This window comes from Centrocercus urophasianus, unplaced genomic scaffold (genome assembly GCF_019232065.1).
Source record: "Centrocercus urophasianus isolate 14NV4802_14NV808 unplaced genomic scaffold, USGS_Curo_1.0 seq_41, whole genome shotgun sequence".
Classification (NCBI taxonomy): Eukaryota; Metazoa; Chordata; class Aves; order Galliformes; family Phasianidae; genus Centrocercus; species Centrocercus urophasianus.
Window position 1 is genome coordinate 727,836 of NW_024884989.1, and position 22,902 is coordinate 750,737.

The 22,902-nt window shown below is 48.3% G+C and overlaps 1 protein-coding gene across 10 annotated transcripts in view; it reads right to left on the reverse strand.

The window, feature by feature from the left end:
* Positions 1–22,902, reverse strand: part of MYOCD (myocardin) — a 220,715-nt gene that overhangs the window by 22,630 nt on the left and 175,183 nt on the right. For 5 of the 10 annotated variants that reach the window (XM_042833407.1, XM_042833405.1, XM_042833401.1 and 2 more), the window contains one exon: positions 3,494–3,559. In XM_042833407.1, coding sequence (XP_042689341.1) covers positions 3,494–3,559 — 66 coding nt within the window. Of the gene's footprint in view, positions 1–3,493; positions 3,560–11,267; positions 11,328–11,354; positions 11,458–12,047; positions 12,432–22,902 lie in introns of those variants that run through there. The other 5 variants (XM_042833402.1, XM_042833409.1, XM_042833408.1 and 2 more) reach the window with 5 other exon arrangements.

Below are 22,902 nucleotides of genomic sequence, written 5' to 3' on the forward strand. Positions count from 1 at the left end.
CATGATGTCCTGCATCAGTCTAGAAAAGGACGATGAAAAGAATGAGGGAAGCTGCAAAATGATTGGGGGCCTGACTTGGCTTTTGGTAGGCAATATCCCTAACCTCCAGGGAATCACAGCAAAACACATTCCTGCTTCTCATGTTTGGAAAGCGACATACAGACAAGCCAGCATTACTGTGCCATGCTCCAGTGAGCAGCCATGAGGATTGGTGACAGCTAGTTTAACCAGAAGCAAAATAAAATGGTGCATACAAGAAAATGAAGGTAGCAAGAGAAATGACTTTTACAGCTCCATTCACTTTGAAGTCCTGACACTGGGAGCTTGCTAGGGGCACTGACCAGTCAAACACCATGCTATTCATGAGGAAAATGTTGCAGAATTTAGCCATTTACCAAGATTTTTGGAGGAATTATGTGGATGCTGCAGCTTGTATTAGTCTGAAAAAACAAATGAAGACATTGCTAACACTGGTTATTCAGACTCCTCATCAGGCAATGGCCTGACAGCTTGAAATGGCTGAGGTCTGGAGGCAACAGGGCAGAGCTGTGCTCGGTGTTGATAATTTTAGGACTACTGACTGTAAGGCTCAAGTCAGAGGATGAGGTGGTGGCTGCATACAGCAGAAGGGTCCCTACTTCAAGCACAGCTATTTCTGTATCCCATCGCACTGGGGAGAACTTTTCCTTGAGGAATCCTTGATGATGCAAACTGCCACCCCTTCCCTTTAGGCAGATCTGGTTGGGGTCTGGGGCAGCCCCTGGGTCGGGATGCAGGAAGGTTTCATCCCCACTTGTCCCTGCAGCCCTCTCTTCTGCAGAAGGATGCTCTTGAATTAAAAGATTTTGCCTGGCCAGTTTCAGTTTCACTAAGACAATAAAATGACATGAGTTCAGTAATACAGTGCTGCATGAGCTAAGAATTTCTCACTCAGTGAGCCTGAAGAACAGGACAAGTTCTGCTCTCACCTGCACACATACCTGCATCAGGAATGTGGTCTTGTCTCAGTAAACATAGATTTTCCCTTGCCTTCAGATGCGTCCTCCCCCCACACTCATGGGACTGAAGGGACCCAGAGGCTGCCCCTGCTTACCAGTCAGTGCTTGTCATTATTTGTAGAGCTTTTTATGTTAGTTTATTGTCTGCCTGCCAGTTTTTCAATGTGCAACCTGCAAACTTCTGACCATCAGAGTTCACTTTTAAGCCTGGTCCAGAAGAGCAGCACTGCTGCCTTTTGCCCCTCAGCAGCCTCCTTTCGGCAGTTTCCTGCCTTCTCCAGTGATGGGACCATCTGAAGGTTTCACATTTCTTAGACAATCATCCAAAGGAAGAGAGCTAAGGCTCTGATGGCATTAATCTTGCCCAATCAAACCAGACACAGAATGGGCTTTGGTTAGGTAAGGACACCCATCTAACTGCATTTTGCTCAGGTACCACCATTACTTCACCCTGAACTGCTGACTTCAGTACCCAAAGCAAGTCAGCTTTCTCAGTTCCTCTGAAGTTTCACTCTTACTGTGCTTGTAATCCACACTGCTGAACAGCTCAGCAGGTTCTGTGGATGGTCATCAGCAAGGGTTTCAGCAAGCCCTCAAGGCTTTTATCCAGTGCTAATCTTTCACCTCTTTTTGTGGTTTCTATATAAAATGAATCAGTTAAAAAACCAAAGTTTCTTAGTCTTGTGACTGCATGAGCTGAAAATGTGACATTTTTTGTATAAAACCTGACCTGCAACATGGAATCAAGCACATGTTCCTAGGTTGGCACCAAACCTGACTCAGCACAGACCAGCAATGACCCTCTGTTCTCTTTCCAGATGAGCTACTCTCAACCACAGTGACTCACAACCATCTATATTCATTTCTTGCCCACCTGCAATGGATATGAATCAATATCCCACCCTGGTGCACCTCTTACAGCCCATCTCATCTGCAGCTCTTCAGAGCTGACAGGACATGGGAAGTTAAACAAAGACTTTTTCATAAGAACTGACTGCACATGCCCAGACCACAGGGAAGTTGGCTGGGATTCCCACTTGTCCAACACCAGCATCTTACACTTTCTCCTGAGGTTAAATTCAGCAGCTGGATTCTGCATGTCTGCTTTTACAATGGCAAAAGTGCCTCTTTTTAAAATATTTTTAGTGACTGAGCTGTGCTCATGCTTCCCAAAATGGTCTCCTTGAACAGAAAGCAGACTGTAAAATGTCAGCCTAGAAGCTGGAAGGGTAAAGAAGCTGTCAGTGACTGCCCCACGTGCCCAGCCCTGCAGCGCAGCATCAGGTACACAAACTGCTGGGCTGGCACTGCAGCTGCATACATGTGCAGAGGGGTAAGCTGCACACTGAGTGTGACCACTTGTGCAGAATGAAATAAGCAGGTTTGGAGACACTGGACATACTTCTGGCCACTGACTGTATTGCCAGTGCTTGAAATTTTATCACAAATGCCACAACATTTTGCTCAAATCTCCAGCTCCCGGAGTCCCACAGTTAAAATGCTTGCCTGCTGGTGGCAGGCAGCACAGAATCTGAATGCCCATAGAAATAAACAGGAAAAATGAGAAGAGCTTTAATTTATAATTCCTAAAACCCTGACAGATGTGATTTTTAACATCTTGCTTGAGTTTTTTTTAATGCTTGATGCTGGCAACAGTGTAATGAGAAGGCATCTGTTGCCAGCTCCCTCAACAGGATCTTTTAGGAAGGCAGCTGCATGAGAGAGGGGCAGCAGAGGGATGAGCAGGGTGCAGCAGGCAGTGCTAGAGCCATGATCCTAGAGAGCTCTTGTTCTGCTGGTTAAACAAAACCTGCGTCACAGTCTTTGAGGTTAGCCAGAAGAGACAAACGTGGCACAGCTTCTGGAAAGCTGTGATCTTAGCAGAGACCCCCATGATAAGATGGAAAGCTACCGGGATTGTCTTTCACCTGGACCCCAGATCATCACAGATGCATGCACATGGAGCCTGAGCTTTTATTCAGTAGTGCTACAGGTTTCATGATTGTTTCTACAGATGCTACAGGTTTCTGCTTGTGCAGAAGGGGATTTTCATTCACACACATTTTGAACTCTAGCATCCCTCTCCAACTTTTCCCTGTACTGTGGGTCTGACCCTTCCACAGCAGCTCCTGACTTCTGCAGGAGGATGTGAGATGCTCTGCCCTTGCAAAGTGCTTTGCTTTGCCACTGTGACCTCTGGGACAGGGCACTATGCAGCTCAGTTTTTGGATGGTGTAAGCTAAGCAGCAATCCTAAATTCAGTTTGAATAGCAGCACTGTATCTTGCATGGCAAATGCTGAGCACCACTCTAAAGCACCACAGAGCACAGTATTGTTACCGGGCTGGAAGCAAAGCCCAGCTCAGCAGCAATCTGCTCAGAGCACTGCGGATCTGAGCAGGCAGCTGGTGCCACAGAGCATCCCAGCAGTGCCCAGGAGGAACACTGACCCCCCAGATCCACGGGTGGGTGAAAAAGGCAGAAAATGGTACTCACGTGGCATGATGCCTTGGTCTGCCAGCTGCTCACGGGTCCTTCTCTGCTGAAGCCGTAGCTGCAAAACTGCGAGAGACAGAGTGTCAGGAAGAGACACAGGATTTTCCTAAGGTACCAGTATGTCTGTCAGGGATGATGTTCCAGGGGTCTGTGTGGCACTGAGACCTGGCACTGATCCCTGCTGCTGTGGGGCCAGACTTGGTGCAGCCAAGAAGCAGAGCCAGGGAGGGGCTGCACAGTCTGCACCAACTCAGCCCTTACTTTACACATAGATGGTAGGGATAGGACTGGATCTGGTGCAAGCGGTGCCCCTGACACTGATCTCTGCCTGATTACTTCAGCTCAAAGGGAGTCTGCATGTGGGCAGAAGGTGCTGGCAGGAAAGAAGATGGGGTTTGAAAGTCCATCACTACCTCCTCTGTATTATGGTGTGAGAATCCATGACTGAGTGCATGAGGTTTGGTGTGGAAGCCAGATCAGCTCCCATGACTACTCAAAACTGTTAAATTTCTGCCTAATGCAGAAATTCATAAGCCCCTTAGAAGGGGTAGATGCCATCTCTGCTGTTTGTGACCGTGGCACACCATGAGTGTAAGATAAATTTTAATGGCCTGCTAAGACCAGAAAGGATGGAGCTGAGAGTAGGGAGAAGCACCTGTAACTAATACTGCACCACAGCTGCCACCCATAAGAACACGGTGGGAGACTTAAGCCAGCAGATTATGGTTCCCAGGAGGTTTTTAAGTCTATAGATACTGCATGTGCTTGTTCTTTAGCATTATAATAAGCCACTTCTCTCAGGACTCTTGGGTTAACTACCCTTAGGCTGAATCCTTGCTACCAGAAGCTTTGATCCAAGTGTTACTGGCTCTGCTATACTAGGGCTCTTTCACAGCCTAAGGACCTCTCCTGATACCTTTATAACCAGGAGATTCTCTCCTGTCCCAGCAGTGACAACGAGTAAAGCTTTCCAGCTTCATCACCCTCCCAGAGGCATGACAGCAGTGCAGAGCCCAGCTCTGCATGCAAATTACTCAGCTTACTGGGCTGAGAGGGAGTAGAAAATGTGGTGAGGAGAAATCAGTGACATCTCCGCATGAACCTACCACTGTTCAAAGCATCTTTCTGGATAGATGGGAATGAACCACTGATTGAGGTCACTAAGTGGCTTAGAGGCATGACCTCAGCTGTAGAGCATTGAGGAGGCATCTAATGAAGAAGAGATTCCCTGAAGTATTGCTCAGTATTTACTGCATGCAAATACCGATTAATCAGCACAGTGCAGCCCGCCTTGTGCAAGGCTATGGCAAAAGTTAGATCATCCATTGCTTAGGGAATCCTGCCAGTACTTAAGGATAACAGCAGTCTACACCTCTGTTTTTGTAAATCTGTTGCCACAAAGATCAACACATGTGCATCCATCTCCTCTCCTTCAAGGTAAAACATGAAATTCCCATATTTTCCTGATGTACAGCTTGCAGAAGGGCACCAACAATCACAATATAACTGCATGTTTATCTCCTGCCTACTGGCATAGCACCAGAGAGAAGCCTTAGCTGCCCTGAGAGTTGGTATTGGAAGGGGAAGAGAGGAAAGAACAGCTTTTTTTGTCCTCATAAGCAACCTGCAGAGCTCTGCCAACAGCTCATGTTTACAACACGGCTTCCCTGGGCTGTGGGATGGAGCTGAATAGCAATCCCCTCCAGAGAAGTTCCCAAAGCACAAGGCTCCCTGAAATGCCATTGCGTGTCACTTTTCCATGTTGCTTTTCCATGTCCCCTGTACAAACCTTGTCTCACAATCACAGCAAGTGTTTAGTGAAGGCCTCACAAGAGATGATTGCCTGCTAAATTCTAGCACTTTTTAGGACTCCAATGATGGACTCTCACTGTGAGGGAGAAGTGTAGCCTTTAATACCTGGTAAAGGATGCACATATGCAGTTCTCCTTATGCCAGGGTGAAGCTGATGGTTAGAAGATGCTGGCAAACCTTGCTTCTGGGGAAGTCTGAACCCTCCCATTGCCCCTGGTACCCAGCCAGTGCTGGTGCCTTGAAGCAGCCATCCTCAGCGCTGAACTTACAGAGTTGCTGGCCCATTCTTAAATCACAGGTAAAGAAGGAAAAGTTCATCCAGCTTTGTCTATTCAGGGCAAGCTAACAGATAATGTGAAGATGAGCATGTACAAATGCCAACCATTTCCAGCCCAAGTTCAATGAATTGAAGCAGTCATTTCATCCACTGAATGTTAATTCAGATACGGATCTCCTCAGTAGGATGCACACCTTGACTCTAAGGTGGTGGCATCTTAAGATATCATCTCCAAATCCTGATGCAAACCATCTGAAAGAAGCATAGTCACAGCCAGTGTCAGTCAGTAACACTGAACACCTCTGCGGGAAGACGAAAAGCAGCCACTACCTCCAGCAGCCTCCAATTGAGAACTGCAGCTTGTGGTTTTAGCCTTGCATATTTCTCTTGTGATTAACAATGCTTAAAAGCCAGTCTGGAAGAGCCTCTGGAACCATCCTGCCAATCTCCCCTTAGCTGCTTCATCAAGAGGATGCGAAATTCACTGAAGCTGTGTTTGACCCCAGCCACATTCCAGTGCTCTTCCTTTGCTATGTCTGGAGGCCTGAGCTCTGAGTGCAGCCTGTGACTCACTTTGAGGTTGCTGTCACCTTCCAGATAAGGGAATGATTTTTGCTATGAATATTCATATTTTTCAGCAACCCTGCTTGCTCCTATGGCACCCCATGATGAGAAATCCCTTCCTATACAATGCAAGGCAGGTCAGAACCAAACCAGTTATTTTACTCACGATCCTTTTGTGTTAGAAATATCCTTCTCTTCTGTCCTAGATCAAAGTCCCACTTAGTGACACAGCTTCTAGAAGCATTCTCTGTGGAGGGCTGATGTCATTGGTGCTGAGAAGCCCTCTGGGCATCAGTCATGGCTGGCTCTGCTGACCCCACTTTGATCACTGCTTGTGACTCGCTAGCAATAGTCATTCTCCTCCCCAGGAGGTGACCTCAGAGCTTTAGGAAGCAAAAAGAACAGCTTGGACCTTGCCTGAACTACAGATGCTCTGGAAAAGCCCCATTCAAATCACCCTTCCCAGGAGCAGGCAGACCTGGCTTCAGTCTGCAGTGGCTGCTCACCTCTGTGGCCTGAGCCTGCAGCTGTTGGGGCCTTCCTGCCATAGCTGTGACTCCTGCATGCCTTGGCACAGGATTCATCTGACTGCATAGCTGTTAAAGTTTAACGTATGTCATCTCAGCAGCCAGTCAGGATGGGATGAACCAGGGGCCTCATCACCTGCATCAGAACATCCCATGTGCAAAAGCATGCAGAGCACCCTGGCAGGAGGCACACAGAGGCCTCTGTAGTGGACTCAGGGCTCTTAAGAGGAAGACATGGCTGGCTATTGTTAAATCACAGCCAGCAGTAGGCAAGGAGTCCCTTCCCACCAACACTTTTGTGGCTGTCAGAGCTGGTTCCCTGGAAATCCTGAGGCAGCACAAGGCTTGCTTGGGGCTCAGGTCAGCCTCACAGCTGCCCAGGTGGGGTTGCAGGGATGCCACTTCATCTTGATGTCTGTCTGAGCACTTGGCCCCATCTCTGGCAGACTCTCCCAGCTCCTGCACATGGCTACAGGTGAGATCTCCATAAGTTGGCTTCCTGACTGGGCTGCACCAGCACCTTAGCTCTGTTTGGAAGCTGCATTCACAACCAGTGCAATTGCTGTGCTCTCACCCTCCTTTGATGCAGTGTTGCTAGCAAAGGGGCCAGCTGGGCAGTTTCCTGCTGCTTCCTGCATCACCTGGAGCCACTGGGCCAGTTCTGCTCATCTGCATAGCTGAGATGTGAACCAGTAGTTTGACCAGCAACTGAAGCTGGCAGTGATACCGATAAAAGCAAGAGTGAAGACACTGTCATCTCTGCTGACCAACCCAGCAGCTCATTCCTACCGTCCTTGGCCCCATAGCTGGGCTTTTAGGAGCATGAGTGCAGCTGAGTGGGGTGCAGGATGAGGACTGCTCTGCTGGGACACCAGGGATGTGGCAGTGGGTTGGGAATGGGCTGATGGGGATGCTGTTTTCAACAGCAGCAGCAGCAGCAGCAGCAACGGCAGCTTAGCTGCATGTCAAACAACAGCTGAGAAAACATGAAACACCAGGCCCTGCCATGCTGGCTGTACACAGATGAATGCGGAGTCACCAGCACTCTCAGCTGGGTAATCAGCCAGGGTTTGGGCTGACACCACAAGCAGAGCAAAGCAGTGATCCATCAGAGCAGCTTAGGGCCTGCTGCCCTGAGTTTCCCCATGGATCTTGGACTCCCTGCTCTGCTGGTAGCCGGCACTCAGTGAATGGGTTTTTTTCTTTTTCTTTTTTTTCTGTAGCATCACATCTCCAGGCCTCTGACACAACCTGTGTGAGATTCGTGTATGCAGAGAAGTTGGCAGACACAGCCCTGGTGAAGAGGCAGCTGTCGTCAGCGACTCCCAGCCAGGAGCTGCCTTGCAGCCAGCTTTGCCTCTACATGTGATGCTCAGTGCTTTGGGAGTGGATGTGTTTCCTCAAGTTTCTGTACTTCCTGGGAGGCCGCACATCACCACAATGAAATCTCAGCTATATCAGTGAGAACAGCATCTCAAAACCCATATCCAGGCCCAGAACTGGAAGAGTCTAAAGACTACATCTGGGTGACAAGAAGCACAGACCCACCACTATCAGGTGTCACCAGAAAGGCACAGGAGACCACTAAAGAACAACCAGCTGTGTTCATCACAACACACAACCCAACCCCTGCGAGAACACGCTGTCACCAGTCTTCCTTGGGACGATCCCCTCAGCCTCCCTTTGAGCAGTCTGCACGTCCTTCTCCTCAAGCACAGTGAGGTATGGCTCAATCTGCGCTGTAACACATGCCTAACTGACAGAGAAACAGATTTTTGACAGCTAAAACACCAAGGTACAAGATGCTGGAATGATAACGTAAACCCAACAATGGTCTATAATCAAGTCAGTGTTGTACAAAAACTTTATGAAATCACAAAACTGTTATCAGCTACAGATAGGCCATGGTCTGAACATAGGCACTGGCTGTGACCTGAACGAATGCCTGATTGGAAAGGAAATATGTGCACACACATTTTCTTTGAAAAATGAAGATTCCACTCCCACGTCCAGTCTTCCACCCTACCAAGACCTTCTGTCTTCTGCCATTTACAACCTGCAGATTTCAGTCCAAATCCCTCTCTCCACCATGGCAGACAGAATAATTTCATCTCCCATCTTGACCATCTTACCTCAAGCTCTAATTCTTTCCTCTATACAGGCAAGCAAGTCTTCGCTGAACATTCACATCTGTGCGTCCACAACCAGGCATGGGTATTACCCCTTGTACGGCACATGGAGACATGTTTATAGTGTTACACTTCCACTTTCCACCAATTATCTGGACTGCCACTGTTGTTATACCATCTAAACTCTCTTTCCTTATCACTGAACAGCAAAGGTCAGAGGTAAGGTTAATTCTGCACTCGCCAGCTTTGTTTGCTCTGTCTGATGACAACACTTCTCTGCGTCTGGAGCACAATTGGTTTGTATTCAAAGCAGAAGATCACATAAATAATTGTCTCTGGGAAGAGTTAAATACTTTCTGGAACAGCCCTTCAATGTTCTGGTTGATTTAATGCAATCCCATTGACAACTGGAGCACATGTGATAGCATGGCAGGCTTGAAGAATCATAATTCCAGCAAAATTTGTCAGGATGACCTCAGATCAGTATATTTATCTTTGGCAAAAATAGACAAAATAAACACGCACACAAATCCTGGAGGAAGGGGAGAGGAAACCTAACGGCCTGCCATATGCTGGTGGTTGGATCTGGCTGCTCTGGAGCAGCTCCTGGTGCTCTGCACTGCGGGAACCACATCTCTCTGCATAGCACAGCTGTGCTGGTCCTTCTCTACAGGCCACCGGGAAGACAAGAGCAAGAGGAAACACTGTGGGACTGAAGGAGGATTACAGGGCACTGTGTGGAAAAGCCGCCAACTCCAGCAGCCCGGCCTTCCCTGGGCAAAGTCTTCTGTGCTGCTCTTGCTGCTGGGTGGAAGCAAGGCACCCACAAAGCACTCCAGGAAGGACACCCACATGCCACCACCTTCTCACTGCCACCTCTATACCCAACTATCTGCCTGCTGTGTGTCACAGATATCAAGGAGATTCTGGGATGAAGAAACAGCAAGTATGTCATGTATTTCTTGCACTCTCTAGCACACAAATGACTCTCTGCTGTTCAGTGTATGCAAACTATGGAGAAACAACAAAAATGCGGTTATTAAGATTTACCCCAGCCTTTAATGACATTAGCATGGGATCCTTCAAGAGAGATTCTGACTTATCATGAGTCACAGAGCACAGCTAATCTTGCCAATACCCGGGGGGCTAGCAGAGCCTCATACCTGCCTGTGAAAGACCACTGCCAAAGCAAGGATGCACCATGAAGCTCTGCATCCCCCTGTCTGGTTCCTCACTTCCTGCTGTCACTCTGGGGTATGCAGCTACCAAGGCTGCACATGGAGCAGGGGCAGCAGAGAAAAATGTCCCTAAGAGACTTATGTAAAAGAGATTTCACTGCTTCAACCACATTATGCTAGCTTTTTTTTCCATTGTCCTCCATGCTTCTAAAATCCAAAGAAGGAGGCAGCATTACTGATCTATTGGCCCTCCTATGGCCGCGGCAATGCAAATGGCAAAGGGCAGTTGTGCATTGGGGATCTTGGCAGGCCTGACTCGACCTTAACAAATAGGCAGAGAAATCTCGTCGAATGGGAATCTTGTCTTTCACCAGGCAATAGTGAGGAGTGGCAGCTGTGGGAATCAGTCATGCACCAAAGAATGCCCCACAAATTGACTGCCCCAGAAATGCTGAAAGGCACGAGAATTTATGGGCACAGTGACCCACAAAGTTTACTTTTACTGAAGAATCATTTGAAAAATATGTTTAGAGATCCCACTGTTGGTTCCACAATAAAGCCAGCTTACAAACAAAGCAGAAATGAGCCTCAAAAACAATACTGGTTCATTCGCAAAGAATGCAGGGACACACAGTGCAGCCCATCCTGCTTGCTTCAGAAAGGTGGCAGTGTTGCTTTGTAGTTGCTGGAGGAATTGTTACAGATTTTTTTTTCAAATGAACAGCAACGCAACATAATATACCAACAAAATCTAAGGAATGACTTAATCTAATGAAATGTAAGATCAGAGTGATATGGAAACCACACCAAAGCCCTGGACCCAAGTTTTGTATAATTGAGCCAAACTAGGACACTCGTGTTTGCACACATACTCTTAGGTTTTCAACCAACTGCCAACTTTGCATTTGCTGAGAAAACAAAGTTTAAGTTGACCACCCAGCTATCTAAGAGATCCTGATAACACCACTCATGTCTACCATCAGTGTCATAAATCTCCAATCTCATTATCTGCAGCGCACAAGGAGGCACGCAGACACACACGCGCACACACACACACACACACATGCGGCACGGCTGACATGCCAGACCATCTGCCAACGTGACGCCCCGTCCTGCCCCACAGCATCGCGTGGGGCACATGCAGCTGGTTTGTCCCAACATCCCCACTGATAACTTCACAGCGAGGACTTTGCCCCTGTGACTGAAGCAAGCTCCGTCAATATTACAGTATGTTATATTCGTTAACAAACATTATGAGACACCCGCTCGGAAGCATAGCATACTTACTATAAATATAGCCAGCGAATAAAGGCATGAATATCCAGCAGAGGGTCTGATTTAGAAGGGACCGTCCCATAGTTCACCTTCACTCACCTTCACTCGTGCTGAGCGTCCTCTGAGCAGCCCCTTAGCGGAGCTCCCCCTGCCCTACGCGACTGAGACATGTTTTACTCGCAAACCCTCCGAGAGTGGCGATCAATTGTGTGGCTCTGGTTTTATTTCTCTGATGATGTCACTTTAAATACTTTTCATGTTCCATTTGTTATTTTTACTTCTAAAAATGACGCATTTCTTCAAATTCATTTTTCTCCAATTAGTCACAACTTTAATGGAACAAAGTCAGCTGCCTGCATGTCAGAGTGAGCGCCGGGCCCGTACCCACCACCGCTACCACCGCAGCCCCCGAGCACCTGGGACGGACAGACAGCCCTCCGTATGCTGCTTTTCACAGATGCCCTTCTGGCTTCCTGCCCAAATCCTATAATGTAGGGTCAGGGCAGGGGACCCGGCAAGTGCAATTTTGCCAAAACTAACCACAGGCATAAATTGAAGACAATGAAAAACCAGAAGAAGAAGGAAAAAAAAAGAAGAAGAAAGAAGCAGAGAGAAGGGAAGATGAATTTCTCCACTTGCAGAATAGCCTCCGTAAGAGCAAAGCTGTGACAGCTCTATGACCCCCTGAATATTTTGCTCGCATGCTGCTTCCAAACATTTAATGCAAAACAGTCTGTGGCTGCGGCTTGCCAGAGAGAGAAGTTTTAAGAGAAATCTGGAGGTTTCCCCTACCTGATCTGAACTTGCTCCGAATCAGCAAGGAGTGCTCAGACCCCAGGAGTGTCATGGTGTCTTGGGGACCAGATCCAGACGCCCCTCACTTAAACCATTAACTTCCTCCAAAGAGAAAAGCTGGCCACGGCTAGTGCTCAGGATTCATCCAGCTCTCCCGGACCCTCTGGGTGCTTTTACAGCTGGCTGGTAAGAAGCAGCAAGTGGCTTTGAAAGATTTGGTCCCATCCAGTACTGACCCTCCACAGAAACCAACTGCTCCCCCTGTGCTGTGTTGAACTAATTAACTTTTCGCTAGCGGGAGCCTCCTCCCGCGCGGAGTTTACTACCAGCAGCTGGGTGTCCTGGCTGATGTCATCGTCTAGCGGGGAGCAGCGACTATCGGAAAGGGTCTTAGCAAAGACAGAAGTTTGATATCTGATACTAATTACTACCGGCCGGTACGCAGCCAATCAGGGCTCTCCCTGTCTCGGGGACTTTTGGAGCTGCTTGGAAATATCAACAGAGCGAAGGCTTAACTCTTTGCAGCGTGGTGCGGGACGGGCCCCGCACCTCTATGCGCTATGTGGGCTGTGGGTTCCCTCTGAGCCCAAGGAAGGGTTGGCAGCTGGGCATGGCTTCACGAGTGTCAGTGCCCTCTCCATCAGAGAGAAGAAGGAGCATCGGAGGTGCCGCTGTGCTCTGCTGTCTCTCATCCAGCTCCTGCAGGTGGGCTGCGTACCTTCAGCTGCACAAACCTTCTGGTTTAGCTGCACAAACCTCCCGGGGACCCAGGGACTGCTTGGAGAAGCAGAAAGCATTTCAGCTGCATTTCCCTCCTGCAGTACAGGCATGGCCAGAGCTGCACTGCTCTGTGCCCACCTTTGTCAGCACGTGGCTGTGCCCATAGTATTGCCTTCTTGAGATGTTTGCAGGTGCATAGGACAAATCCTCTTGTTCTCCTACTTGTGGCACTCAGAATAATGCCAAAGAAAAGAGGCAGGGTTTGAATCATGATCCAGGTTTCCCATGCTACAGATGAGCAGCGTGACCCGGAGGAGGCTGGGCTCAGCCACCAGCTGGACATAGCTGCAGGGCAGGAAACATCTCCACCTACCAAACATTCTCTCACAGAACAAAACCTTTCAGAAGACATGCTGAGTAAAGTGGTGCAGATCCTTTGAGGTTCCCCTTCCCAAGCCCACGTCTGGTTCACTTCAGGTAAACGTAAGAGAGGGAACTGACAGCACATTTTCCCTAGAAACAGAAGTCTTAAAAGCTGAGGACACATGGGACTCACCTGGGCAGGAAGCTATCCTTGTAGAGCATAAAATCCCACCTGAAAACTTCTTCAGATGTGATGGGTGTTTATCTTTTTCTTTCTTTCTCCTTCTCTTTTTTCTCCTTTCCTTTCTCCCTTCCTTCCAAGGCTACTGTTCTACAGTTTCTGTTAGTCCAGTTATGCATTTTGGTTTGGTGATACAAATTTCAAGGCTTGCAGACCCCTAGGCTCATGTTGCCAAAGACCCTTGGTACCTCGTAGCCCCAGCAGCCCTGCTTACATCCACCCAGCACTGATGACTGTGTAGTGCTGGGTTTCCTGGCCATCATGTATTCCATGTTCTGAGCTGATTCCCAAAACGAGCTGGACCTGTGGCTTCCTTGTCATAGTACCTCTGATATTTCTTAATGTCTGAGAGGATTAAAATCACTGAAACAAATTCATGTCCAAGCACAGATGTGAAACAGAGCTCTGGAAACAGAGCCCTGCTGTACTGTCCAGCAATCTGGCCAGGAGTTTATTCCTTACTAATCTTGCCTAATGCTTGTTTCACTACTTGAAATGTCCTGTCTGATGGAGATTTCCTGATGAATAGTGCTTCATCCTGAAGCAAATGACACCATTTAACAGAACCACACCATGAACAGCCCAAGGACAAGACAGGGCTTATCAACACCCATAGCCTCAGGCTACAGTTTCTTGCAGTGGAAATTCACTGCAAATTCCTGTAGGATTTACTCTCCCTGCCATTGAAAGCCCCACTCAGGTACCCACACTCCTTCTGGTGCCTGCAGGTTCCTTGTGATTCTCCATCCTTCATTGGCTGGACTCGCCCAGTGATTAAAGTACTTCTGTTTTCTAGCATGGACACATAAAATTGGGTAGAGAGATGATACCATAACTTTTCAGAGAAGTCTGGAGATACATATGAAGTAGTGGATAAAACAGAACCAATCTGAATATTCAGTTTTTGACTTACAGGAAACTTTTCACTTGGTCTCTTGTGTGAGTGTGGTGAAAACTCAGAATTGTTCCAAGGCAGAGAGCAAGGTATTATAATGAGTGACAGTCTGGAACGCTCAAGAAAAGCAAGTAGAAAAGTTGAGCAATGATCAACTGGGAAAAAGGATGAACAGTATGTTCATTAATGTTTCAGCTAGTAAACTGTTCAGTCAAATCCCAGAAGGCTCAAGAGATCTGGGTGTTACCTGACCCAACTGGGGAGCATGAGAGAGAGAAAGTAAATTCTCTGCTTTCAGATCTGAAGGGAGGGTAAAACCTCCAAACTTCCCAAGTACGGAAGCCTGAGAGATGGAGTCATGCAAAAAGCACAGGTTCCTTGCACCTGGGTCACTCTGAATGTGTGCAGTGGTGAGCGTATAAGGTGGTATCCGTACCATCTGGGATAAAGCTTTTTAGTTAGATATACAGAGATTGTTCAACTGGATTAATTCTCACAATTGCTCATTAGAAATATGAAAGCCAGCCCTGAAGGCTAGTAGCTGTGCTTGATTGCTGCTGCTGCGGCTTTTTTCCCTCCTCTGGGGCATTTCAAGCTCATCAAGGAAAAGACTGTCACAGCTTACATTGGTTCTTTTTTTTCCCCCCTTTTTGAAAAGTACATATATATCAGCTAAAGCCTGCTGGCCTATCATTGTCCTTTCCTTAAATTCCCAGATCCCCAGATTCTTTGTGGGGGCACTCTGCTGAATGACACTAAAAACAGAAAGGACAAAAGCACAAAGACTGAAGTATCTAATGAAGGTGCTTCATCTGGTGCATATGATTTCACCTGGAAAGTCACAGTCTGGTTAAACCATAGTTTCTTCCAGATAACCTTGGTGCCTGGTGCTGCTCTCTGTACAGATGCCCGACCAGGAGGTGTTAGAGCCACCTGGTGGAGTCCCCTCTGTGCTCTCCTGAGAAGGGCATTGAAGTACTCACTTTGGTAGCCATTGGACATGGGGACGACATTTCTCAAGTCTGAAGTGACCCTCTTTCCTGATCTGGAACTGCCAGTGCAGGCCTCAGAAGTGTGGGGATGCACAGAGGTCGATCCTTTTTCCCACTGTATGAATTATTTGCATTTATTGACATTGAATTTCATCTGGTGTTATCTTTCATGTGTTCAGCATGAAGAGAGTCTTCTGCAAGTCTTTGGAGGAAGATTTACTTCTGACTGCTTTGGTCATTTTTGAATCATCAGCCCTCTTCAATGGTGCTTCTGCTGAGCAGTCCCCTCCAAACACACATTCTTTTGTCACTCCACAGTCACCACACTCTAGTGTTAAAAAATGACCATTTACTCCCGTATCTTAGAAGTCATTCAAACCTGGAAGACTCTTCCACTTCCTACAAACAGATTTGGAGCTGGGGGTGTCTGAGCAGAGATCTCATTGGCTAACTCATGGCAAATTTCTTCTGAAGTCCCTTCTGATGCTACTTCAACAGCTCCTTAGACACAGTGCTAGGAAAGTCGGTCCTCAGCATACTGGTATCCCTGGAGATGTTACCCCTGCTCCCTGTCCTTCCTCATTTCTTCTGGTGATGCTTGCAATGGCTGTTCCTCTCTCCCTGGAATGCTTTAAATAGTCTGCCATTTGTTTATCCCAAATGAGAGCAGAGCTCTGCCCTTGCCCAGCAAGATAAACAAGACAGGTAAGATGCACACATGTTAGGGATAAGCAAGGCACTTCATGTGCTCCATCAGACATGGCTCTGAACTACCTGTGGCCCACGGCCACCTGTCCATCTGGCATCCTCTCAGAGAATTAGCTGAAGCCCAATGTGCTCTCCTCCCATCCTTGCCCAACCACTCCACACCTGGGGAGCAGCCCAGTAAAACCTGTCTCCAAACCTCACAAAGTCTCTGGTCACTGTCCACATTTCTCAGAATATGGTGCAACCTCCAGGAGAGGACCTGTCTCCACAGCTGACTCAGCTGCTGAATTCATAGTCCAGAGATGGTGTTTCCCTGCACTGGTTATTATGGGAGAGTCAGCCTGTCTGCATGTATCCCTGACAACCTCAAGAAACAGAGGTAAGCTGTCCCCAGTAAATCTCAGACCGGAGACAAGGAGGGTGCACAGAAACTGAGATCAGACACAGATACTGAGCCATTTGCCTGGAGGTTATCTGCCTTTGATAGCATAGGAACAGAGCATATACCGTTCCACACGTGTTCATGTGTTTCCAGAGCTCATGCTGCCCAATCCCCTGTGTGTGTGAGCCCATTTGCCACCAGGCACTGTGCTGCCCCATGGCACTGCTCGGCTCTGAGCACAGCCGGCACGGCCACTGCTGCCACTTCACTCTGGCAGATGAAACAAACCTATAGGTACGCAAATACTAAGTCCAGCATTGCTCCCCATTCTCCTGTTTCCAGCACTTCCATAGGCACCTTTGCTATAATGAAGTCTTACTGACTTCAGTGAGTGAAGGAGTGAAGGAGCCTTAAATACCAGCATAAATTACTCACTGTAGGGAATTCCTTTGAACTGAGAAGTCACACCCCAGAGCCACAAGGATATCAGCTCTGTGTTGCTCACCAGATACCAGGAAGCAGTCCCTTCTAATCTCCCAGCACACCCTATTGTTTATGGTACTTTTATTTATTTTAAAGCAGATTGTTTGTTTCTATGTAGATTTGCATCTGTGGGAAAAAGACCGAAAGGAGCTGATGTTTCTGCATGATCCCCCAGGGGACTCAGAGGATCAGTGTGTGACACAGTGCCTGTGCCACGGGCAGCACGAGTCCAGCAGGTCTGAGAGCAGCAGAGCAGCAGCTACAGCAGTGATATCTCCTAGATCCCAGCCTGGGCTGTGCTGCCAGATGAGTCTGGGCTCTGCCTCCTGCCATTTCACCTTTGTGCAAGGGATCCATTCTGCCTGGTGCACTGGACAGGAGAGCCAGCCAGCCAGCCAGCCCTGTGCCCAAGAAGCAGCTTGCAGCCTGCACCGCCTGCACCTGCCATTTTGCTTGTGTAACCCAGCTACTGTGGGTGTTGATGCCACTTGGTGGTGGTGTCAGCAGCTCCTGAATTCAGCAAGCCAGACTCACCACAGGGCATAGAGTTAGATGTAATGCCAAGTAAAAAGGTCCTGCAGACATTTTACAGCTGTCCATGCAGGTGATTCTTCCCCAAAGCTGGTGCCCTGCCATGTCTGTGCACATCATTCTCTCCAGGAGCACGAGCATGGTTTGTCTTTCACTTCTCTCTAATGCCCTACAGCTGCATGGGGAGACTGAGGGGCAGGTCTTCCTGTTAATAGGTCTCAGTGATGGAAACCCTGACCAGTGCAGCCAACTGAAGTTAGGGCAGATTGGAACGTCCTCCTCTGAGACTGCCCCAGCAGAGTTCCAGCTGTGCTTCTAGGCATGGCCTTCTGGAACCTGCAAACAAATGACTGTCTACTGCACGCCTGAGAGTAACAGAAGAAGTTCTATGGGTCTCATACGGCAGTAGGATACTCCTGTCCATGATCTGGGACAGGCAGTGCTTTTCTGAGTGTGAGCCAGCAAAGCCACAGTGTCTCTGTCACTGTGTAGCAGAGGTGGCCTCTAGGGAAAAACTCAGAATGTTCCTAGCTTGGTCTTAGCTGAGGGCTTGGCCCAGAGCTTAGGATTTTTTCAGTTGGGAGCTGTGAGCATGGATGGTCCCACGCAGCCCACTCCTTCCCTTCTGCCAATCTTAAGTTGGCTGATCTGCCACTGCCAGTCATTGTGGCTGGTCCTTCACCTCTCTGTGTCCTCAGTGAGCCCGAGGGCAGGAATTCAGAGTGGAGATGTCATGAGCTCTTCCCAGTTCTGACAGCTTGAATTCAAGCTGTGAACTATTTATCACAATGCTACAAACATCCAAGCAAGGTCTCTTAATTTATGAAGGTCCGGTAGATGTTACGCAATTGACAACACGAACACAAAAATACTTCTGCACTTTACTAACGCTACTATGAAGCTGTCTGATGTTTTCATCATAATATTTACTTCTCTGCAAATGCTCTAAATTCTCCAATCCCAATTCAAAACAGAAAGATCAGAGAATGAAAATAGGGACATGACATAGCTGTTTAAAGATTATGTAAAATGTTTTCTACTAGCGTAAATATTTGATTGTAAAACTCTGCCTGTTGTGCTTACAGAGCAGGGTGTGCAGGGAGTGGTTCCGTCCCACATCTCAGGGCCATGGTGGGACAGAGGTGGTGGGGAGCAAAAGGCCCAAAGCCCAGTTTGCCCAGGAAGGTGACCAGACAGGTGGCACTGGGACGGGAACATGCTGTTGTGGGCTGTGAACATGCTGTCAGGTTGAGCAGTGCATTGCTGGAGCTCAAGATGCAGGCAGGTGCTTAATGCGCCTGCCCCGAGCTCTGGCTAAGAGCTAGCTCTTGGTGGCTAAGTGGAAATGGGAAGGGAGCAAAGCAATGGCAAAGGCAGTGTCAGCTCTGGAGCTCCCAGCTGACTGCCTCTGCTGACCTCCAAGTGCTGAGATGCTGCAGAATGATGCTGGGCAGCACATGGGTGTCTGCAGGGGCTGCACAAGCCCTGTTAGCCCGCGGGAGGGTCTCTGTGGCCAGGCATAGCAGAAACCATCTGACTTTAGACCTAAAGGTGTCTGAGCATTCACGTCCAGCAGAGTGGCCTGGTGCTGTTCCCTCTGCAGGGGGACTCTGAGCAAGTCACAGTCTCTTTTTTGTTTCCTTATCTCTAAACAATGGATAATGAGGCTAACCCCACCACAAAGCACTTGGAAAACTCGCACCAGAAGGGTAAGATAAAGGCTGTATTGTTGTAAGTCCCTCAGCAGCTCTAAATCTTGAGGTTTCACTACAAAGCAGCCTGCCCAGCCCTACCTCTGCTGCAGCGAGGGAGGGCAGTGACGGTGAGTTGAGCATTTCCATCTACATCCCCTCCTCCTGCCCGCCAAGCTCTGCAGTCCAGCCCTAAGTGAGAAGTGTGCTTTGAGGCAGGGACTGTGTCAGGCTCTGCCCAGCGGTGCAAAGCTGGTCGGGGTGAGCAGAGCTAAAGCCCCTGATATACATCGGATGGGTTGGGAGCATTATGTATTTCTGGAATGCCTTCTGGTCTTTATTAAAATGAAACCACAGCCAGCCCAAGAGAGCTCATCGCCCAGGCACGGGGCCAAGTATAAGTTACTTCTACAAATATTTATTTAACCATATCAATGACAAACTCTTTTGTATAAATGTTTTTATTTAATCATAATTTACCAATTATTTTAAATCAATTGTTTGCCTGGTTTCTAAACACTAATCAAGAGGCTTGCATTAGCATTACTCAGGCGGATTAGATGCATTATTTCTCTGAAGCTTGTGCCATTGCTTGCCTTCCTTGGCCAAGGAAGAGGGTGCAGATGGATCCCAAATTTCACTTTGATTGTCAGATTCCTGGAGGACCCCACTGGCAGCACTGCCAGCTGTCCCCACCCAGGTGACCTCTGGGCTCAGAGGCATTCCTCAGCCACAGGGGCTCATGGATGCTGATCCCACCTGAACTGCTCAGGACGAGATTCCCTTTGGCTTCCCTGGGTCCCTGCTCTCGCACAGCTGCCGGCCCTGTCACAGATGCTGCCAGCTCCCTGTTCTGCTGCTGCTCACCCCTCATGTCCAAGCCTGGACTTGTCACAGTGTAGAAATTCCTCAGTGCCCCTTCAGCCCAGGGTCTCTGGCAAGAATTTATGAGCGTGCATGAGGCTGCTCAGGGCAGAACAGGAGCCCATGGATGCACGTGTTTGCCCGTGGTGTCCAGCCCCACTCCCAGCTCTCTGGGCTCCCTCACCATTGCAAGAACGCCCCAGAAGGCCCTGTCTTCTTTTACACCAGCTCTCTCACACGAGTCCTGTCCACCTCTCTGTGCCCAGGTGATGCTCAAAAACAGAGACTTCTGCAGGGCCCTGCCTCCTCCAGAGCACTTTGAGATGTGTCAGGGTACAGTGTACAGAGCCGCTGGGCGGCGGGTGCTGCTGTGCTCCATGCAGAGCACTGTGTCCCTTGCAGCAGCCAGACCAGCACTGCTGAGCAGCCCGTGGTGAGAGCATGGTGCTGCAAGCTGCTCCTGTTGTTTATTTACAGGATTTCAGGCCGCTACTGTCTTGCACCTTGGCTCGCCTGCTGCAAGCACAGGCTCTGCAGGGAGCTCTGCGCTCAAGCAAGCGGCTGCTCAGTGTCTGCTGCTGGGACAGGGCTGGCCTCAGTGGAGTTTCCCACCTCCCCCCCAAAAACTCCTCCCCATCTGATCCTCCCCCTGGAAAACACCTCAGGGTCTCTTTGACATGAGATTTCAAAAAAATTTCTTCCAAGATAATCAAACCCCCAAAAACACAAAGTCAAACTGGGCAGGTTTGAGGTAATCCTCAGATTTACCTACTGCTTTAAAGATTATGAAAACAGAAAGCAATGCTGGGTAGATCCTTTGAAGACTTAAGTATGGTGCTTTTTTTCCTCTGGGTGATGAGGAATAGACTCACTGCTAGAGACGCAGCAGCACGGCACTTCAAAACACTTAGCTGCATGGCCTTGCAGCCATACCTCTGCAGTAAGAAAGCAGGAAAATGATGGTAACAGGGAGCTTCCTACTGTTGACACATAAACAAAGGGAAAGTTATTTGGACAGGGCTCTGAAATACTGTGTAAACACAGACCCAATGTAATAACGCAGATGCAGAGCAAACCCTTGGAAAGAAAATAATTATTCACATGATGCTAAAAAGCATTTTCATGCCTCTTTTGAGGGAAAATGAACCAAGAGGAGGTTCGTGTCCTTGGTTTTTACAATATCCTATTTTCTACAAATCTGCTTTTAGAAATGAATGTTTTCACTTCTTCCCTGAAAGTTCTGTAGGCGGTTTTGGAGCCTCCCATCTCCAAGTAGGAAGGAAGAGGCTCTGTGAGAAGTCTACACCTGACCTGTGCTGTTCTGTCCTCAAGCTGGTGGAAGAGGGCTGCCCAGGGATGAGGAAGGGCTCTGGGCATCACTGTAAGAAGGGTCTGCTCTCCTCAAAGTATGAGGTCTGCTGTTTCGTGAGATCCATACTCATCCTTCCCAATGCGTCTGTCTCCAAATTAGGTCCAGAGTTCAGCTTCTCTTTTGTACAGGCAGGGACAAAAGCAGGTGCCGGCAGAGGGCCATTCCCTTTGCTTATCTAGCACCTTGAGCTCAGACTGGGACAACGGGCCTTTGGAGGAAACATTCTCCTTCCATCAAGCAGAGAGGAAGCCTAGATGACAGCTAAGACTAGATCCTAACTTTCAGATAATGGATGCGAGTGAAGAATCCCATCAGAAGTGGCCGAGACTAATGGACAGAGGGGAAGGTTGGTCACCATACAGTGTGGGAAGAGGAGCGTAGAGAAAGTTATAAAGACCAAAGACTCCTGGTGAAACAAGGGCAGTACTGTGATATAGTGCATACCTGCTAAACGAGCAGGTATGAAGTTGTGGAAACTGATTTCAAGCAGTACTGGGTAGCGCTGTTAGAAAGCGCGTAAAGGAAAAAGGTCAGGAAAACCTGGTAGTTTTATGTTATAACCAACGTAACAAGCAGCTGGGATGAACAGTGCAGCAAGCCCTGTCTTGCCTTCTCCTCACCTTTTCTTCAGCCCTCTTCTAAAATCCACTCCAGCTGGCCATGTAGATACATTAAAAGAGCTGTGGTGTTTATGAACAAAGCACGAAGCTTGTCAGTCTCAAGACTTAACAGAACTAAGATGTGGAGGTACTGCCAGCTTGTGCTCCATTAGCTGGGACAGCCTGTCATCATCTTCCTATGGCCGTGTGAGGTATGCTGGTATTGCTTCAGCCCGATCTTATCACGGCCAGAGGGAAGTGTTTAATGTTTACCATACAGTTACAGCCTAAATTCTGTGAAGTTGACTGCTAATGGCAGAGTCCTTCTGTGGGCCCAACACTGTCATGGAATCATAGAATCACAGAATGGTTTGGGTTGGAAGGGGCCTTAAAGCCCATCCAGCCACCACCCTGCTGTGGGCTGGTGACCTCCCACCAGACCAGGCTGCCCAGGGCCCCATCCAGCCTTGGGCACCTCCATGCATGGGGCACCCACATCTCCCCGGGCAATCTGTTCCAGTGAGAACAAAATTGGCAGTCATTATACAGCAATGGGAAAGCTTAAGTGGATATAAACTTGGTGAATAGATAGATATAAACTGCTGGAAATAAACTTGGTAATTGAAAACAGGCCAGTATGGCTTCAACCAAAGCGGCTAACTGCGTCTTGAATGTCTTTCTTCTCCTATGCACTCTCATGGGCCCAGCACACATTCATCAGCCTGGCAACTATTCCAGATGGCAGTGGGACAATGAGGCTGTGATGAATTGTAACCTGACTTGAGCCAGTAGAAAATTCACCTGGAGTGTCTTGTACTAAGTGCTGCCATTAAGCCTAATAAATCTAGATCTCCTGACAAAGGTCTCAGGTGATGTCTTGAGGTCTTTATGTGAGGTAATAATAACTATGTGTGTTGAGGCTGTTCACATCCAAGGTATGACAAGTCTCTGTGCAGTGCAACCAGATAGGGTCAGAGAGCTCCTACAGGAAAACATCACAGACGGTTAGAC